The sequence below is a fragment of the Patella vulgata genome, chromosome 4 (assembly GCF_932274485.2).
Source record: "Patella vulgata chromosome 4, xgPatVulg1.2, whole genome shotgun sequence".
NCBI lineage: Eukaryota > Metazoa > Mollusca > Gastropoda > Patellidae > Patella > Patella vulgata.
The window spans coordinates 62,027,340-62,046,484 of record NC_065882.2 but is presented as its reverse complement, the minus strand read 5'-3'; the positions used below and the strand labels follow the sequence as shown (position 1 = coordinate 62,046,484).

The 19,145-nt window shown below is 35.3% G+C and overlaps 1 protein-coding gene across 1 annotated transcript; it reads right to left on the bottom strand.

Annotated features, from left to right (window-relative positions):
* Positions 1–4,337: 4,337 nt before the first annotated feature.
* Positions 4,338–16,500, bottom strand: LOC126817294 (uncharacterized). The gene is made up of 10 exons (XM_050544138.2): positions 16,395–16,500; positions 14,014–14,110; positions 12,272–13,891; positions 11,808–11,913; positions 11,078–11,209; positions 10,612–10,707; positions 7,941–8,018; positions 7,273–7,338; positions 6,776–6,954; positions 4,338–5,684 (listed from the first exon to the last, which is right to left on the bottom strand). The coding sequence occupies exons 2-10, from the start codon at positions 14,100–14,102 to the stop codon at positions 5,552–5,554; spliced, it is 2,499 nt and encodes an 832-aa protein (XP_050400095.1). The 5' UTR covers positions 14,103–14,110; positions 16,395–16,500; the 3' UTR covers positions 4,338–5,551.
* Between the last annotated feature and the right edge of the window lie 2,645 nt (positions 16,501–19,145).

The window sequence follows — 19,145 nt, the reverse complement described above, 5'->3', positions numbered from 1 at the left end:
TGATGCATACGCCAGTGTAGTGTGGCTTGTGCAAAAAATTTCCCGGGCTGGCATTTGTACACAAATCCTTTTTTCCTCCCATCCGACCGACTAGACGCTGTTCTTTGCCAGGTTCTCCTCCCTGCACCACCTAAAAGGGAAACTACTTTTCGTGTAAGCCACTAACTTTTATTAAAATAATTATTATATGGAACATTCTAGATAAAAATTGCAACATATAAATAGGCCAATTGTAACCTACACGACTGTAATACCTTTCAAATTTAGTTGAAAGTCCAAAGTACATAAAATTGTCCACTTAAGGTGCCAATGACCAGCCTAATAGCTTCATTTGAACAAACCTGATTAATCGCATCCTGTGTAATATTCATACACGTCATTAATATTAAAATAATATCAAACACTTCTAGAGTTCAAAGTTAAAAATGTTTCAATATGCCCATAAGTCCTGATCCTCTCATATGGGGTCCAGCCCGTTCAATTTACAAAACTGTACCTTTCTCGTCTTAGGGTGATTCTTGAAAAATTTCAAAAGAAATCCTTTCAATCATTCTGAAGAAGAAGACTATAAGTTAAGATGCCTTAATTCTGATTATTAAAGGTGATTCTGTCCAATACCTTGCAACTGCATTTGAACAAATTTAAATAAAACCATCCTGGCCACATATTTATCAAATTTCTTTGAAAGCTATAGCACAGTTTTGGAGAAATTGATGAATTGTTTACGCCGAAAGGGTTGACGGGCGATGGACAAATGTGATGACATGAGCCAACATACACAATCTGTTCATGAAAGACAATATTGTATAACTATTCCTTTTCTTGGTATAAAATACTTTTATTGCCTAATATGGGCTTATACAGATTTCTTTCTTTTCCGCTTATTTAACTTTCGATTTCTTTCTTTTCCGCTAATTTAACTTTCGATTTCTTTCTTTTCCGCTTATTTTTACTTTCGACTTCAAATTATTAGACATTAGAACCATTACAAATTATTTATTTGACATTCCGAACTCTCAAATGGATGAAACATTTATGATTAACCCTATTGTTTTTATACCACCCTAATAATAGATACAACATAGTATGATAAGCTTAGGGTTTTGGAAGTGAAATAAAATTGGATTTAACGAGCTAATTGTCAGCTCCATCCAATTGGATCTCTGGCAAAGGGAAACCCTGATGAAATATCAAGAGGAATAGCCCCAAACAGCCACTCAACTTTGGCCCTACTATGGCCCACATATGGCAACATCTGACGGGGTGTGGCCCATATCCAGCCAGATGTTGCCACGTTAGGCCATAGTCTGGATAACACTTGACAGCTATTGACTCACTACTGATAAATAAAACTTATTTTTGTAACTGGTATCTAAGAATATCTTGTCAATTTGTTAAAAGGTTTTAAATTTTTTGCTTTATATTCAAAACATTTGAAAAAATAATATTATGCGAGAAGTTTGTCATGTTTGGGCCAGAGATGGCCCACGTCCAAATACCTCAAAATATCAACCCTACATAGTCTTAATTAGTCTGTGTCAAATCGATTGATAGAAATATCACCAGAATAGAAGCCTCGGTCATCCTGGATGTGCTTTTTATACGTCCACATTCATGTGTGCGTGTGTGTGTGTGTGTGTGTGTGTGGGGGGTGTAGCCTACAGGCCACAATTCTTAAGTGATCATCTTGAAACTTTACATATTTATTCCTTGTACCCTAGGGATGATCCCTATTGATTTTGGTGCATGCCCGACCCCAAGGGACAGAGCCACGCCCATTTCTTTTATTTGTCTGTCGTCTACAGGCCGCATTTCATAACGTATCATCTTGAAACTTTGCATATGACAAATACCTGTACCGACCCCCAGGGGCAGAGCCACGCCCAATTTTTGTGTTAATCGTTTACAGGCCGCAATTCTGAATGGATTATCTTGGAACTTGGTGTACTTATTCCTTATACCCTAAGGCCGGCAACTATTGATGTTGGCGCACAACCCCCTCCTCCACCCCAACCTTTTCGGCGGTGCCACACCCATTTTTTGTTGATATTTTGTCTGTAAATGATATACAGGTTGCAATTATTAACAGATTTGGATCCAATTCGAAATAATCCAGCATAGGGTTGTACCAGTGGACACCAGTGAATACTCAATTTGGATCACGTGGTTTTTCGCATTTTCTTAGTGTGCAATTCAAAATTGCGCAGCAGACTTAGGAAGTGTTGAGAATCACTGCTGTAACGATAGCAACTATTTATTTTGGTGCATATCCCGACCCCCAGGGGTGTGGTGCCACACCCACTTCTTTGTTAGTTTTTATCGGTAAATACTCTACAGGTTGCAATAATTAACAGATTTTGTTCAAATTCAGTATATCAATCATTTCAATAACAGGGTGGTACCTATTTATATTGTTCCATATCCAACCCCCAGGGGGCAGAGCCACGCCCAATTTTTATATATTTATCGTCTATAGACTGCAATCCTGAATGGATCATCTTGGAACTTTGAACATCTATTCCTTATACCGTAAAGACAGCAACTATTTATTTTGGTGCATGCCCCGACACCATGGGGCAGTGTCACACCCACTTTTTTGTTAATATTTTGTCTGTAAATTTGGCAAAACAAAACCAACGCCTAGCCTTCTTTGCCTCTTGTCATATTACAGCCATTTCATATTTCATTCTCTTCGTTTTAAAAAGTACCATATCAATCAAAGCAGGGATGTGGTCGTATATTGCAGTGTTAGCGATGCTCTTGTTGCCACTGGCTTGACTCATTCTAGTTACCCGTCTCCATCAGCCCAGTCGGACGTTAAACCCTATTTCATTTCATTCTAGCTAAAAATATACACACCACCACTACCCCACCCCTTCTATACCACATGTATTGTCCTACCTTTCTCGGCGAACAAGGGTTGATTGAGCATGGTTCCTGATAGAAGGGACCATAGTCACCTAGTGCATATATCTGTAGTTTGCTACCTCTGAAAACTCAGGAGAGCCGAAAATCCAAAAGTGGTATGAAATAAGGATTAACAAACATTTTTGACAATTATGACCCGTGTATATGTCATTTTTATATGTCAGCATGAAAAGGGGGGTTTTGTATTGCCGACGGTCTGTCCGTCGTTCACAATTTCATGTGAACGCTCTACAGAGTACATTTATCATCTGATTGTTTTGAAATTGATATATGTTGTTTACATTAGTGAGATGAAGAAGTCTATTTACGTCCATTAATCTATTCTGGAATTATGGCCCTTGTTTCACTTTGTTGCATCGTGTGAACGGTCCAATGCCCTTAGTTATTATTCGATCTGTATGAAATTGGTTTATGTAACACCTACCTATAGTAGTGAAACGAAGGAATCTATTGGATTTCAGCAATTTCTGATAATTACGCCTGGTGTTCTGGCCCTTGTTTCACGAAGTCGCACCTTGTGAACACTTTAACGACAAAAGTTTTGGTTCGATCTTTGTGGTGTGAAATTTATATGCATCATTTAGATTAGTGAAATGAAGAACTCTATTAAATTTTACGAATTTCCGTCAATTATGTGTAGAGTGACACACAAAAAGAAAATGGGCATGGCTCTGCCCCTGGGGATTGGGCATTTACCTCAAACTATAGGGATGTTCCTTAAGATAGAAGGAATAAGTATGGAAAGTTTCAAGTGGATACGTTAAGAAATGTGTTCTGTAGATGACAAACAAATAAATACAAGAAATTGGGTTGGCGCTGCCACTGGGTGTCGGGCATGCACCAAAAACAATAGCGATTATCCTTGGGGTATAAGGAATTCATATGAAATTTTTTCAAGACGATGGATTAAGACAGATAGACAAAAAGAAAATGGGCATGGCTCTTCCCCCTGGGGGTTGGGCATGCACCCAAAACGATACGGATGTTCCTTAGGGTACAAAGAATGAGTATTCAAAGTTTCAAGATTATACATTAAGAAATGTGGCCTGTAGCCGACAAACAAATACAAGAAATAGGCGTGGCTGACCCTTGGGGTCAGGCATGCACCAAAAACAATAGGGATCATCCTTAGTGTATAAGGAATAAGTATGTAAAGTTTCAAGATGATCACTTAAGAATTGTAGCCTGTAGACGACACACATAAAGACAGGGGTGATGGCAATATACTTCCACATAAAAAGCACATCCAGGATGACCGAGGCTTCATTTCTGATGATATTTCTATCAATATATTTGACACAGACTCATAAAGACTTATAGTATCAGGCAGATCATCTTCACAACATATAAACACGTTGATATTAAGCAAATTTATTACAATACAGGCATACATATTACAAGCTTACATATTCCAATAACAATTATAATTATATATTACAACACAGGTATTCATTGTATATATATATTCCAATAACAATTATATATATTAATAGCTTATAAACACTGTGAAAGTTCTTAAAAAATATATACAATAATAATAATTTTCAACAAACATGGTTAATAGCAATATATAAATGTACCAAATGTTAAAGGGTTAATAGCAATATGATTAAAATCAGTTGTCAATTACATTTTTATTTGATTTTTTTTTTTAGGACAACAATGAAAACCATAGAGCTACTTTAAAAAGATAGTCACTTAAAGTGTGGATAAATGCCCACACAGCAGCTATTTCGCAACAGCAGATTATTCAAAAGAGAGAGAAATGGGGTTTAACATCCACTCGACAAACTAGGTCATTTCGGGAATAACACATGGTTTAATTTTATTTCAATAATTAGCTAGCACTTAGGGGTTTTTAGCAGTGGGAGAAAACCGAAGGACCCGGAGAAAACCCACAAGGTTGGACAAGTTATGCAAAAGGAAAACTTAAATGAAATCTATATCCTGTTCACAAGCTTTTCCAAATAATATATTTCTTTAACAGAAAATCTTAGATGACTGAAAATTGATAGGGTTCATCCTCCGACATGACCCTAAATCTTCAAACCAAATTCGAAAAAATCCATTAAAAAATAAAGTCTCTGTCAGGTTAACAAGGTTTTTGGAAAATGGGGGATAACTCTGAAAAATATCTTTGCATAATTCCATTGAGCAATTTATCTTTTATCACATAAATAACAAGAATTAACTGTCGAAATGTGAACTGAAAGATAACTCAGCAGAAGGTGTTTCATATTTACAAACCAAACATATCAAAATTTAATAGAATTTTTTCTCATGCAACAATGTGCATTCTCAAGGAGTTTTAAAAATCATCTGTTCAGCACTACATGTACATAATGAATATGAAAGTAAAGGACGGTGGATAATCGGGAATGTATAGGTAGGGTAAATACTCAAAACAATCAGAATTTTCGATAGAGGTACCTGTTATGCCTCATTTTACATAATCCGAAAAGAACTGTGGTCTATGGGAGGACAGAGAGACACCGGTGATGACAATATATGTATACAAATTTGGAAAGCATGTCTCGATTACAAATATTACAGATAATTAATAAACATTAACACAGCTAAATACTCTTAGATATACATTAGTCCTAAAAAGAATATGAAGACACTATCGAGTATATTTATAGACTAGAAAAGCTGGTGAGCCTGTATACTTGGTAGCAAATTTCTTTCCATCTGGAGTGGGGTCTGAGAAAGCAATTTGTTTTCTGTCTATAACTCCACCATAATGAAAACATGATCTGTAAGAAACAAATTTACAAATTAATTTTCGCCAAGTTGACACACCCTAAATTAGAGTTAGGTTGCCAGGCAACAAAACATAGGCCCATAGCAGTTAAGTCATCCGAGCAGTGAATACCGGAAGCTATTTTGTATTATAATTGTATTATAGGACTGTTCTTGCTTTGATCTATATTGATACATGCATATGTGTCCCTCACCAGCAAAGTTGTCTGAACAGCTCATAAAATTTTACTTAGAGAATATAAAGAATGTAAGATGATAACATTGCTCTGAAGTACGTCAAAAAAATATTGCGCATTGTTTTCCTAATCAATTTCAGTTCAGAAGATTCTATAAAGTGAGCAAGAGTAATAACTTGAGAAATAATTAACAGAAATAACAACAGCATACATCATTTTTAAGAATCAGATAATAGATGTAGTCTGTGTAAAGTGTTTACAAGAAATTATGGATGTTTCAATGTGGGCGTATAAAAAGCATGTGATACCTGGGCAAGTTGGCACTTGCATATTCTAGGAGACCCATAACCTTGCTCTATGTATTTTGTAGATTCTGATGCAAACATGTAGTAAGCTGACACTGTAACCCAGGTATCGTTTAATCTTGTGTATCTAGCACTAATTTCTTTCACATTCGTTTAATATCAAATCTTTGTTTAAAAATTCGTAAAAATCGTTTAAAATCACCAAAAATCATCTAATTTGTACATGTGTCCAGTTTAAAGCTGACTGATTAATTTTGATAATGAGTGTCCAATTTACAAGTATTTAATTTCCTGATCACTGTTCAAAAATTAATCATTATACATCATTAATCAATTGGGTTGTTTATTTTTTAACAATGATTGAGAAATTAAACACTTGTAAATTGGACACTCATTATCAAAATTGAATGGTCAGCTTTAAACTGGACAGAAGTACAAATTAAACGATTTATGGTGATTTTAAACAGTTTTTACAAATTTTTAAACAAAGATTTGATATTAAACGAATGTGAAAGAAATCAGTTCTAGATACACAAGATTAAACGATACCTGGGTTACAGTGTGAATAACTGAGCTATATTAAAATACTGAGATTCCACTAACCTTACACTATCTAACAGTCTGGAACCGATACCTTTTTGTCTGGCTAATTTGTAAACCCATATTCTGCTGATACCAATATCGGCTTTCTCTGCTTTTGTTTCACAGTACCATGGTCGCTGTTGATGACATTCATTTGGTACAGGTACAGATGAAATCTGTTCAGGTATCACACGAAAACCCTGCAAAATATAATATGGAAATAAATTCTTGTCAAAAATAACTGTTTAATGGGGTTTAATGTTCCCTCAACACAACCAGGGCATTTGGCACTAAAACATCTCCTCTTCTAGAATTAAACATCAATGGACAAGTTGTCAGCAAATAATGAATTTCTTCTTAGTTTTTTTATCACGAAATTATGACATTATCCATGTATATGTCGCACTTGATGGACATAGTATGTAGTTGTAATGCCTTGTAAATTGTGGCCTTTATATTTATCATATAATAAGTTTTAACTTTTAAATCTTTTTTCTTAAAAAATTAAATACACATACCTCATTTATACTTTCAGCAATACAACATCCCTCTATTGTCTTCTCCTCCGATATATAAAGAAATGCCTGTAGATGAAAACGTGCAGAAACATTTGACAAAATACATAGAAAATTTAATGCTATGTGCGATCCTCACAATCAACTGTTTTGCCAATTTGAGTGACAGAATTATTGTGAATGCTTTTTCCAATCTAATTAAAATTAGGCTAGATCTTTTTTTCTGATTTGTCTGCATGGTTCTGATTTTCTACATTGTATAATACTCATATATCTTCAGAGTAGCTTGTATTTGGACAGTTGCATTCTTCATAAGATATGACTTAAGTAAGTCTATACATAGGTCCACAGATAATGTCACAGCATGACAGGAACAGCTGCGTTTTACTTGTATATTTACAGGGCACAAACACAATTGATAAAACTTGTCAGTATATAAGTATAATCGAGTTGGTAAAATGTATGGAATATTGAATAAGAAAGCATCTTGAACTTTTACTTACATTTCCTTCTACTTAAAGATTTAAAATGTTTAGGTGATACGTTATTAGAACAGTAATGTTTAACACAATTTGCCAGAAGCTATTATTAAAGATGCTTTATGTAAGATTTGATCAAGAGCAACAATTAAAAAATAGATGATGAAAAATCTATCTTTAATGAAGCTTTACCTTGTAATTGGAATGAAAAGACATAGCCTGTTCAGGAAAACCCAATTCTTGTCCCATTATCTTATTGATATCAGCAACCTAAAAACAACATTTATAACAAATATTTCTTCTACATAAATCAAAATCAAAAACATCCAATCATTGATGTAAGTAAACATTATCAACTTAGCTGTATCACTAATACAACCAGACCTTAATCTTTGACAATTTTAATGTGATTACCTTTTAACCTTTTCAGTTAACTGAATTTGAACTGAAAGTGGCTTGTCAAGATTTAAATGAGATACCTTTTAATTTGAAACTTTTTGAGGGTTATTTCAATTTGAACTGAAAGTGAATTAATTTCATATAGGGGATAATTCATGTTTATAGTATATATACTATTCAAAAAAAGTAGGGGATATTTGATTTTGGGGGCATAATACTAAAATATGCAAATGACTACGAAAAAAGTCACTATAGAACCTAACAGAAGAAACATTTCCAGTTACATGTGACGCCCAAACGCACCAATAGCTACCGCATGGAATGCAGGTGATGCTTGGGATCATCATGGGGGTCCAACCCAAGATTTGCACGACTCTGACTTTGAATGTTACAGTCATTGTGCCATTGAATTCCAGGGTGGAAACATCAGTTTAATTGTTTTAGTGACCAGAAAACAAATTTTGATATGCGTCGGCTTACCCAAAATGAAAGGTTACGTGCCCTTGGCATGCTACAGATCGGCACAACACAGGCGGTTGTGGCGCGGACGATGAATGTTTCTCAGTCTGTCATAAGCAGGCTATGGTCCAGATACCGTGATACACAATCTGTACAGGACAGACCACGCTCAGGTCGACCAAGGGCGACAACTCAAGCCCAGGATCGATTTACCCGTACCTTGGCCTTGAGAAATCTTGTCATCACAGCAAATCAGATCAGCGCTCGTCTTCAAACAGACACTGGTGTGAGAGTGAGTGGCCAGACGATTCGGAATCGACTGCATAGGGGTCACCTTCGCGCCCGACGTCCTCGCGTGATCCCTTGTTTGAGAGATCATCACATTCAGGCAAGACGTAGTTGGTGTAGGGATCGTCAACACTGGGATAATCGACGCTGGAGCAATGTGATGTTTTCAGATGAGTCAAGGTTCACTGTTGATTTTTTGGACAGACGTAGGAGGGTGTGGCATCGTCGAAACGAGCGCTTCCAAGACGTTAACGTCATCAGACATGATCGATTTGGGGGTGGTTCTGTTATGGTGTGGGGAGGCATCACTGTTGCTGGAAGAACGGCTTTACATGTTGTTGCAGGGCGTGTTACAGGCCAGTACTACCGGGACAACATCTTGGCAGTCCATGTTGTGCCGTTCGCACGACGTCATGGCCGCCGTTTCATCTTCCAGGATGACAACGCAAGATGTCACAGGGCCAGGATCGTTACAGGTTACCTCCAACAACAGAACATCACCACATTACCTTGGCCAGCACTGAGTCCCGACCTCTCCCCCATCAAGCATGTCTGGGACATGCTTGGACAGAGGTTACGTCAACGTCAACAACGTCCTGCCAATGTCCAAGAACTTGCTGCTGCGTTGCAACAGGAATGGGACAATCTGGACCAAAATGACCGTAGACGTCTCATTAGGAGCATGCCACGTCGGATCAATGCTTGTTTGGCAAACAGAGGAGGATTTACCCGTTACTGACTTGGTTGTGATGCTGTGGTAACTTTGCTGTTTGACCCCGGGTATCATTTTACCCTTATAATGGTCAGTCTGTGCCTTACTTAGTCTAACGATCATTTGGAATAAATCGATGAATGTGAACTTCATTTCATTTTGTCATTTGTTTCTTCGTCAGTTTCATTAGGTGACTTTAATAACACTTAAAAATCAAATATCCCCTACTTTTTTTGAATAGTATAGGACAAACAATTTATCTATCCAGATTTCTTAAAGGGGCATCATGTAAGATTCAGTTTCTTGTTATAATATTTCAAAAATAGATAATGCAAAATGAATATATTGACAGTTTCATTCAAATTACTTTACTTTGAGCAATGTTATCAATGTTTGTAGTTTTGGCAAGATGTGAACATTGATTGTATCCACTGTACAGGAGCCTGTTTCACGAAATGTTAACTAAGATAAAATCCAGATTTTAGTAATTTGATTGGATAATATTAGATTGATTTTAGTGCTTAGCCAATCAAAATTTAGGTATCTACTAAAATTTGGATTTTATCTTTAGTTAAGATTTCCAGAAACAGGGCCCTGGTCATTCGAGTCTTAGCCTCAATTTTCCATTTATAAATAATCAGTAAATTGCCGAACCGTTATAATCTAATTAAAATCGGAGCCATCCGATAGCATCAAGAGTTGATTATGGTCTTGTCATGTTAATAATGTCTAATTTATACAACATTAAAGGCCCAAAGAAAGACCTGCAGTAGGCAGATTTAGTTCTTATATAATGCCTGTTTAATTAGGATCATTGTTACATTTAAGTTACTAGTATTTTAAGATACACCGAAGAGAGTTTATTGGTTAAATAAAACAAAGTGCTGATTATTTATTATTTTTGGCATAAATTAAAGGTTGTATCTGTTTATTAGGAAAAGACTTGCAGATAAACTCTTTGCATAAAATCTATCAGACCACATTGAAGATAAGCATAAAATTTACTTTTTTAGTAGAATATTTTGGATCATCACTTAAAACCATAATAATTCGACTTCCATCTAATGGATATTCTTGAACAATTCTTTCTTTCTTCCAACCCTGTAAAAATAAAGAATTAGATTATTTATAAATATTTGCATAAAGTATGTACAGTGTTTTATTATGATGCCTTGAATAATTTTTGTCTTACTTTAATCACTTTACCATTTAATCTTCGTGTCATGTTTGTTTCATATATTGCCGAGGCACTCACCCAGAAGTAAAGCATTTTATTTTGTGGGACAGAGTTACAGTTTTACAAGCAGACTGCGAGAAAGGAGGATAATGACCAGACAGCTGATATTTTGCCTACTTTCCATGTAAAATTTGAAGAAATCTGTTTCGATCTGTACTCCTGATCTGACAACAAAGTTACAATAACTCAGATGGAGCAAGACAAAGGAGCTCTGACAATACATGGTATACTTACGGTAAATTTGAGTGTATTAATTAAACTAATATGAAACTTGGCATGTGTTGTTTCATCTACAGGATCAGCATGTGTATACACCATACCACAAACATCACAAACTGTAGCACCAAACTTCTTCTGTCCAGCATCCTATGATTTAAATAATAAAGTTAGAAGCTTATCCTGTTAGAGAACACAATATATTTCTACAGCCAACATATTTATTGAAAACTTCATTCTACCAAACTGTCTGACAGTAACTAAAAAAAATCAACGATATTTAGTTTATTTGGTAACATTCTTAAAATTTAAGTTTTAAACAATCTAAACAAATATGACTTGATTTTCTTTCTCTTGAGATTCTACACAAATACCGACTTGAATTTCGTTCTGTTTCTTCACACTTTCACTGGCCTCCGCCCCATATTGATCTGAATATTTTGCGTATTCAGTCACATCAGGTCCAGGCATCATTTAGAACAACTTTGAATGATGTAGATTATTTATTTCAAATTTTACTTTGAACAGTACAATTAATTCTGGGACTAAGATGAGATGTATATATTGAATTGTCAATTTACTATAAAATACAGGTAGGCTACTAATGTTCTGGTGCCATTATACATGTATGTGCAGTACGATAGATCTTAAATGTATCATTTAATTTGGACAATACCTGAGGAAATTTAAAGACCGGAAGCTTCTAAATCAGGTGACCAATAGAATTACATTTACATGTTCAACTCACCAAAATCAACTGTTCAACATTTTTACCATCCTTGTCTTTGATTAATTTTTTTAATTTAGGAGACAACTTTGGTGTCAAACCTGGTGATATACTTTTAACAGAAGGGCTGAAAAATCAAAATATTTATAATACCATGTAAGTATAAATTAATATCTCTATATTCAGACATGTTGTACATTTTGAAAAGCTTGTATTTTATTTTCACATATTTGACGAATCCATTGTAGTTAAATCAGATGTTAATATCATGTCTGATGTACTGCATCGACATGTCATACGTTTCCTTTGGTGTTGATAAAGCCATGTGAGGTTACCAGGAATGGTATTTTGGGTCATGTTATGGCAGGGCAAAGACAGAAATAAATGCTTACATCCACTGAATACAAACTAAGTCATTTCTGGACTAACATATGGTGCAATTATATTCAAGCAATCTTCTAGCATGTAAGGGCCTTTATACTCACCTTTTAGGAACCATATTTTTTAATGATTTTCTCTGATCAGGAGTTCCAAATATGGAGAATAATGGTTTATCTGAAAACATCGATTTGACTGGCAAACTAAGACTAGTGCTGGACACATTACACCCCATTTGTTTCACTGGACTGACCGGTGGGCAGTTTTCAGCAAACTTTTTCCGTAAGGGACTTTCGGATCTCAATACTCTCTTATCAGGGCTATTCAAAATTGATTCAGAAGTTAAAATACTTTTCCAAGGACTATTTAACAATTTATTAGATGGGGTTAACACTTTTCTCTTCAATGGACTTTCTAAAGTGTCTGATCTTAACCCTTGTGCACTTGGGCTATTCATCATAGCATCTAATCGAAGACTTCTACGAGAGGGGCTGTCTAAAATATCTAACTGAAACTTTTTTCGAGATGGACTGTTCAAAACATCGGACTGATTTTGTTTTTGAGATGGACTGTATGTGATCCCAGATCGAAGTTTTCGTTCGCAGGGTCCAGAAGCATATGAACTGGCCATTGAAATATCTGACACAGCATCAGAAAATAAATCCTGGGAACCGGAAAAAGGCTGTTCTGGTTTAGCTGGTGACTTGAGAGGTGGTAAATATCCAACAGAATCAGCATAGGATTCATTAGAGATGCTTATTACGACAGCAGAGTCTTGTGAAACCATTTCAGTTGTTTCTTCTGATGTAACAGTTGTTTTTAAATCACTAGAAATACATGATATCGATTTTGGAGATGGATTTGAATTCATACAAATTTCAGTCTGATCCAAATTTTTATTTGAAATACATGTAGCTGTAGCACTATGACATTCGTCAATATTTTTAGAACTAAACTTTCTCACAAATGCCCTGGCCTCTTTTTGTTTCAAAGTTTTGGATTTATTCAACAATTTGGGAGTTTTGTTCTTGGACTTGGCATTTAAGAATTGGTCACTAATACGTCTTGGAACAAATTTTAAATCAAAGCCTTTTCTAACGATAACACTAGCACTTCCAACCGACTTGGAATTTAAAGGACATTTAGCACTAAAGAATTTCTTTCCTGAATTCTTTTTTAAGGGTGGTGTGTGAGTTATTGTCTTTCTGTTTGTTCTTGGATTTATTTTACTTTCACTGTATGCCTTACGTTTTTCTGAAATAGTCAAATCTTTAATAATGGGAATAACACTGGGGAAATCATACTCAGTTGAGCATTCAGTAATTTTATTGGACCTTGATCGCAATACCTTGACGAAGTTGGGCTCAGATTCACTATCAGAACTTGTCATGCTCTTTAACCTATTAGATCGGAAGTTGTCTTTCTTAATTGGTGCAGTCTTTACTGAAACTGTATGATCTGACTCACTCTCTGACAATGTCAAAGACTGAATTCGACTACTGGTTCTCCGAGGTGTTAATTTCTTAAGAGGTGATGGCCGATTTTCTTTTGTGGAAGAAGTAATGGCAGCAAACTTTGAATTTCCCTTGGATCGATAAAATGACTTAGTTCTAAATGTAGGTGCTTCATCAGAGTCTGAGACAAATGGACTCTTTAGTGGAGATGAATTTGGAGATTCAACTGATTTCATTCTCCTTCTCTTTCTTGGAGACAGCTCTCCATTTAATCTAGAAAAAAAGAAAGAAAGAGAATTTCTGTAAATTTGTCGGTCTTCTGTAGACTATTGAACATTCAGAGAAGAGGTATGTAAATTAATTGTAATTTAGTCATAAATGTGTAAGAGTACTACCTTTTCTTTCCTTCATCTTGTGATGAAAGCCATCTTCTTTTTCTTGACAAATTACAACTAGAATTGCCACCCATACTGTCAGTAGCCATACTGAACTCTAAAAATTAAATAAATTATAATTGTTAACAACCAGTTGCCATGGCAAGATATGTCCACATTTTGCAAAAGATGGAAAAAGAACAAGATAATAAAGTGATTTTCCATACAATTAGGACCAATAAGTCAGGAGGTTATGATACGACATATCAATATCGAAAGGAAACGAGATCTTCATCTTCGGGATATAACCATATATGTTTAAGTGTCATCAAAATCAGATAAAAACTGTGACCTCTAGAGTTTCTACAAGCTAAAAACGTGATTTTAAGTACAATCTCGAGCTATAATCTACATTCCAAATCTCGAAGTTTCATTAAAATAGGATAAAGAGGGCCCACAACCTTGGTATTACATACTTTTACACTAATTGCAAAAAGGGGGGGATGATCATTTTGATGGGAAGTTTAGGTCTGATTTTCAGGAAATTCAAACATGCTAAGGAGACAGTATCAGCTAGTTGAGTATATCTATGTAAGTATACATAAAATGGTGAGTACGTTATCCTAGAATGATACCCTTAGAACAATATAGGTTAATTCTTTAATTTCGATGGCAAATGACTTCAAGGATACCCACCACCAGACCGGATGGCAAGTAGCCTAACCACTCCCTATTTTCAGGCTTGATTGCAATTTTGCATGATATGAATCTACAATATATTTCTGCAAAATTTCTGACTTACTAGACAATTCTAAATTCATTTGGATCACGCCATCGGCTGATAATGACTGGGAAAATACCTTTCATTATCATGTTTTGATCTTACATAGACCCATCGTCCCCTAAAGTAATTATTTTTTTGACTTACATAAAAGACATTTGGGCTTTCAAAATTATCAAAAACATTAGCATGTAAAAGAACAGCGGCTGCCAGGCAAGACACGTCAACATTTTGCAAATGATGGATAGAGATCAAGCTAAAAAAAAGTGATTTTTGTACAATCAAGGGCCATAATTCAGGAAGTTACAATCCGATAATATATATATGCACGAATATCGAAAAGAACCAAGATCTTTGGGTTATAAAGACAGATTTCAAGTTTCATCAAAATCGAATCAAAATTGTCAAAATTGTGACTTCTGGGTCCACAACCTTGATATACCATATTTACACTATTTGCGTACGAAGGGGCAGCCATTTTGTCCAGTACTTTGGTCCCATTTTCATGAAATTCGAACTTAGCCATCATTAGGGTGTAACAGTGATATATTCAAACGTTTTTTTCAATCGGATAAAACTTGTGACCTCTAGAGGGAGCGTAAGCTAAAAATGCAATATTTCGTACAATCAAGGGCCATAATTCAGAAAGTTACGATCCCATATTCATGAAAATGTGGACGTATAAAAACATTGAAGAATTACTAAATATACAGTTATACACAAATTTTCAACAATATTTTATTGGCAAGTTCAATACTCGTCGATGAAACAAAATAAAATAGGCCTATATGTAGAACAAGCAGTGTTAATTCTTTATTACCGGTAGCGGTCTCAACAATTGCCAATCAATTAAATAGAACAAAAGACAACTATCAGCTTCACATAAGACAAAAAAAAAAAACAGCTGTTAGTGTTAGTATTACCATATCACACAAATTTTCAAGTCTTTTAATTATTCATCTGAGTATAAAATCGTCCCAGACTGAGTCCGAAATGTCACCAAGTTCAGTCCAAACAGTCGTCAAACTGTGTGAGTGTGTCCGAAAGGTCTTCTGTGTTGAGTCCGAAATGAGGAGGGACCTGAAAGTAATGCTACTCTCTATTGCTATCCCTAATCCCTATGCTTATGCTCGATATCTGTAATAATAGTAAACTTAGTATAGTCTGTTTTCGTTCTCATCTCATGAGACCTTTACTCTGTAGGCCTATACTCTGAAGGGGCCTATACTCTGGATAATAAAAGATTATAATTCACCCGAATGACCCCCATCTGATTAAACCCTATTTCCTTTAATTTTTCGGAATTCATATGGGGGGAGTGGGCGGATTTTTTGTTAGAGTACCGTACCGTAGGTCTAGCCATTTTTTAAACAAATGACATATTGGGAAATATTTGCCCCCTCCCACCTACCAACCATATAATTTATTAATAATTAGTCTTATGCTATCTTTTAGAGTTTCATTAACTTCATTAAGCTCAAAATTAGACAGTTTCTCAATCGATGCAACTCTTCTTCGTCCGTCCGGTACGGTTTTGTCTCGATTCTGCCCCATGGAGTTGAATTTTGCGAATTCTACCTCGTCTGCATGGAAAAATACGGTATTTTCTCGTTTTAATTACCTTTCTTTTAACCAATTTACCATTTATTACAACCAATAAATACTACAAAATTACCGCTAAGTATTTCTCATTGGCGCCATAACAAAATATGGCTTTTCTATTGGCTGTCATTCCGGAAAAGGGATAATGTCTATCTTCATCAAAGAAGAGTTTTATCACTAAATGGAGTTGGTTCCCCTGCAATACAAAACCGTTATATCGAAAACCACGTCAGGCGAAGCACTTGTCTGGCATATCATGGGATAAATTAGACTTAAATAAAATCACCATAAAAATTTGAAAACCCATTTTAGCGCAACCTACAAAGGCATCAAATATTGGCTGCTTAGCCGAAGCCCAAATATTCCCGCAACAAGTTGATGTGTATCGTAGAATGCTTTCATATTTTAAGCGTCTATCCAACCCACAACTCAGTGTAAATAACCCAATTCTTTTTTCTTTCTTTAAAGAGGATATTACTTTAGCGTGCATTAACCCGAAACTCTCTTGGACAGCAGCCATTGCTGAATTGTTAAATACTTTTAATATATTATCATCTTTCAATCCATCATCAAATGAAATTACTAATTAATGCCTTGAAGATAAATTCAATGAAGTTTATGCCAATCTTTGCTCTTCAGATACCCAGAAACTAAGAACATTTTATAGGTTTAAAAAGAATATCAATGCTACGGTGCCCTACCTGCAAGCTGTTCAAAATCTTAAAACTAAAACCGCTATGTCCTGCCTTAAACTTAAGCACACATGCCGTTGAAATAGAGAGAGGGCGATACAAGAATATACCTGCACATCTGCGGTTTTGCACAGACTGCCCTCAACAGAAAGTTGAAAATGAGTATCATTTTCTCACTGAATGCAACCGCTATGAGGAACTCCGCAAGGCAATTGTTTATGGGGCATTTCAGACCCAAATCTATCCATTTTCTTTCGAAAACATGTTTAACCCGCCGTTTGCTCTGGCAAAAGCAGTGTGCAACTTTGTGCATCAGACTTTCAAAATAAGGGATGTGGCACCAACTTCTATATAAGCCCCCCCCCCCCCCCCAAAAAAAATAAAAAAATAACCAACAATTCAAAGACCTCTTCACGTTTAGTTTAAACGACTATGACATATATTCAAAACTTTGGTTTATATTTTGCACATACTGCCTCAATAATGTTTTTAGCATGCTGACAGTAATGTATAATTTACATGCTGCCCGAAAAAAGGGGTTGTATGTAATAAAATCTATCTATCTATCTATCATTCACTTCGGTGGAAGCGGGCGTTAAATAAAGATATTTCACATACGAAATGGCCCTTACTCTCCTGTTTTTAACATTTTACATCATTAACAATATAACAGTATCATTAGAATATTTAAATGAAAATATAATATTTAGATATTTTAATTATTTTTACTGCAGAGGTTATAATTAGCCAATGATTAGGCCTACTACAAATTAATTAATATCGAATTCCAACTGTCAAGGGATCTTTTACGTGTACGCCAATGTGTACACGGGACCTCGGTTTTTCGCCCCATCCGAACGACTAGACAGCCGTTCGTCTCAGGCCCTCCGTCCTGCATCACTGACAAGGGGGAACCACGCCGGAAACTTAGACAATTAATAATGTAGCCCACCGATAAAGAGCATATAGCATGGAGTTCATTTCTTTTCTAAAAAAACATATTACACCCAGCCTCATATTGGTACCTTTTCTATTGGAACTATTTGCTTTCAAAAATGCCAATTCAGATACAATCTTTCATGCTGTTTATTTAACAGTGTTCATATGTCATAATATTAAAACACACGTATCTTAGCCACGACTTTCAGTTTCACCAACAAATAATAATAATAATATCTTTATTAGGGTAAGAAATTAGGCCAGGCCTTTTTACAATTCTGCCCTTGAAACATAACAAAACAATATAAAAACAACAAGAACAACAATGAGATCAAATAAAGAGTTAAAAAAAATTAAAATTAAAATATTAAAATAAAAATGCAGTAAGGTTAACTACCTTCTCTATTATGAATTAAAATTATGTACATAAGGTTTAATAATACAGGCACCCAGTTTGAACACACCGGATATATAGAGAATTCACAACGAGTCTTTTTTGATATCAAAAAATATCAAAAAATACGAGTAGGGCTTAAGTGGCGTTACATAATAAGGTCTCTCATCTAGTCAAGTGGCATGGCAAGGTAACGATTCATCTCTTTTACGTGACAAGAGTAGCCTATGGCCGATCGCCTGTGCAACCGAATAATTGAAATAGAACTGATTAATATGTTAGTCCAGAAATTAAAAAAGATTTTTTTAAAAAATTGTTGAGGCGCTCTTTCCACATCTTTACTAATTAAATTTGTTGACGAGTTTAAAGCCTATCGTTAGGTATTTCGGTTTTGTTTTTGTGCTTTTGTACGGAGTGCATATTTAGCATAGGAGATTATACGATGCAAACTAAGAACATATCTTCCATGCACAGAATCACCTGAATCCCTAAACAACGACTTGGTTGAAAGGTGTCATTGTGTATCAATAATTTCTATTCTGGCCTTTATGAATGGATTATACACAGGTTATTGATTATATAGCGCTTCATGGTTTATTAGCCGATGTAAATAATAGTCATTAGATATTAATGACACCGACTCTAAGGCTTAAGACTGCTCTATGTACCATACAGTTGTCGATTTTCTTTGTTTTCTTGAAAAGAAATCCTACAAGGATTCGTATAATAAACAAAAGGGTGCGCT

Coding starts and splice junctions, on each gene's coding strand:
- LOC126817294 (XM_050544138.2), bottom strand. CDS start 14,102: ATGGCTACTGACAGTATGGGTGGCAATTCTAGTTGTAATTTGTCAAGA. Junction 10,708..11,077: donor TTAATACACTCAAATTTACC/GTAAGTATACCA, acceptor TTATTTTTACAG/GGTTGGAAGAAAGAAAGAAT. Junction 6,955..7,272: donor TTGCTGAAAGTATAAATGAG/GTATGTGTATTT, acceptor TATATTTTGCAG/GGTTTTCGTGTGATACCTGA.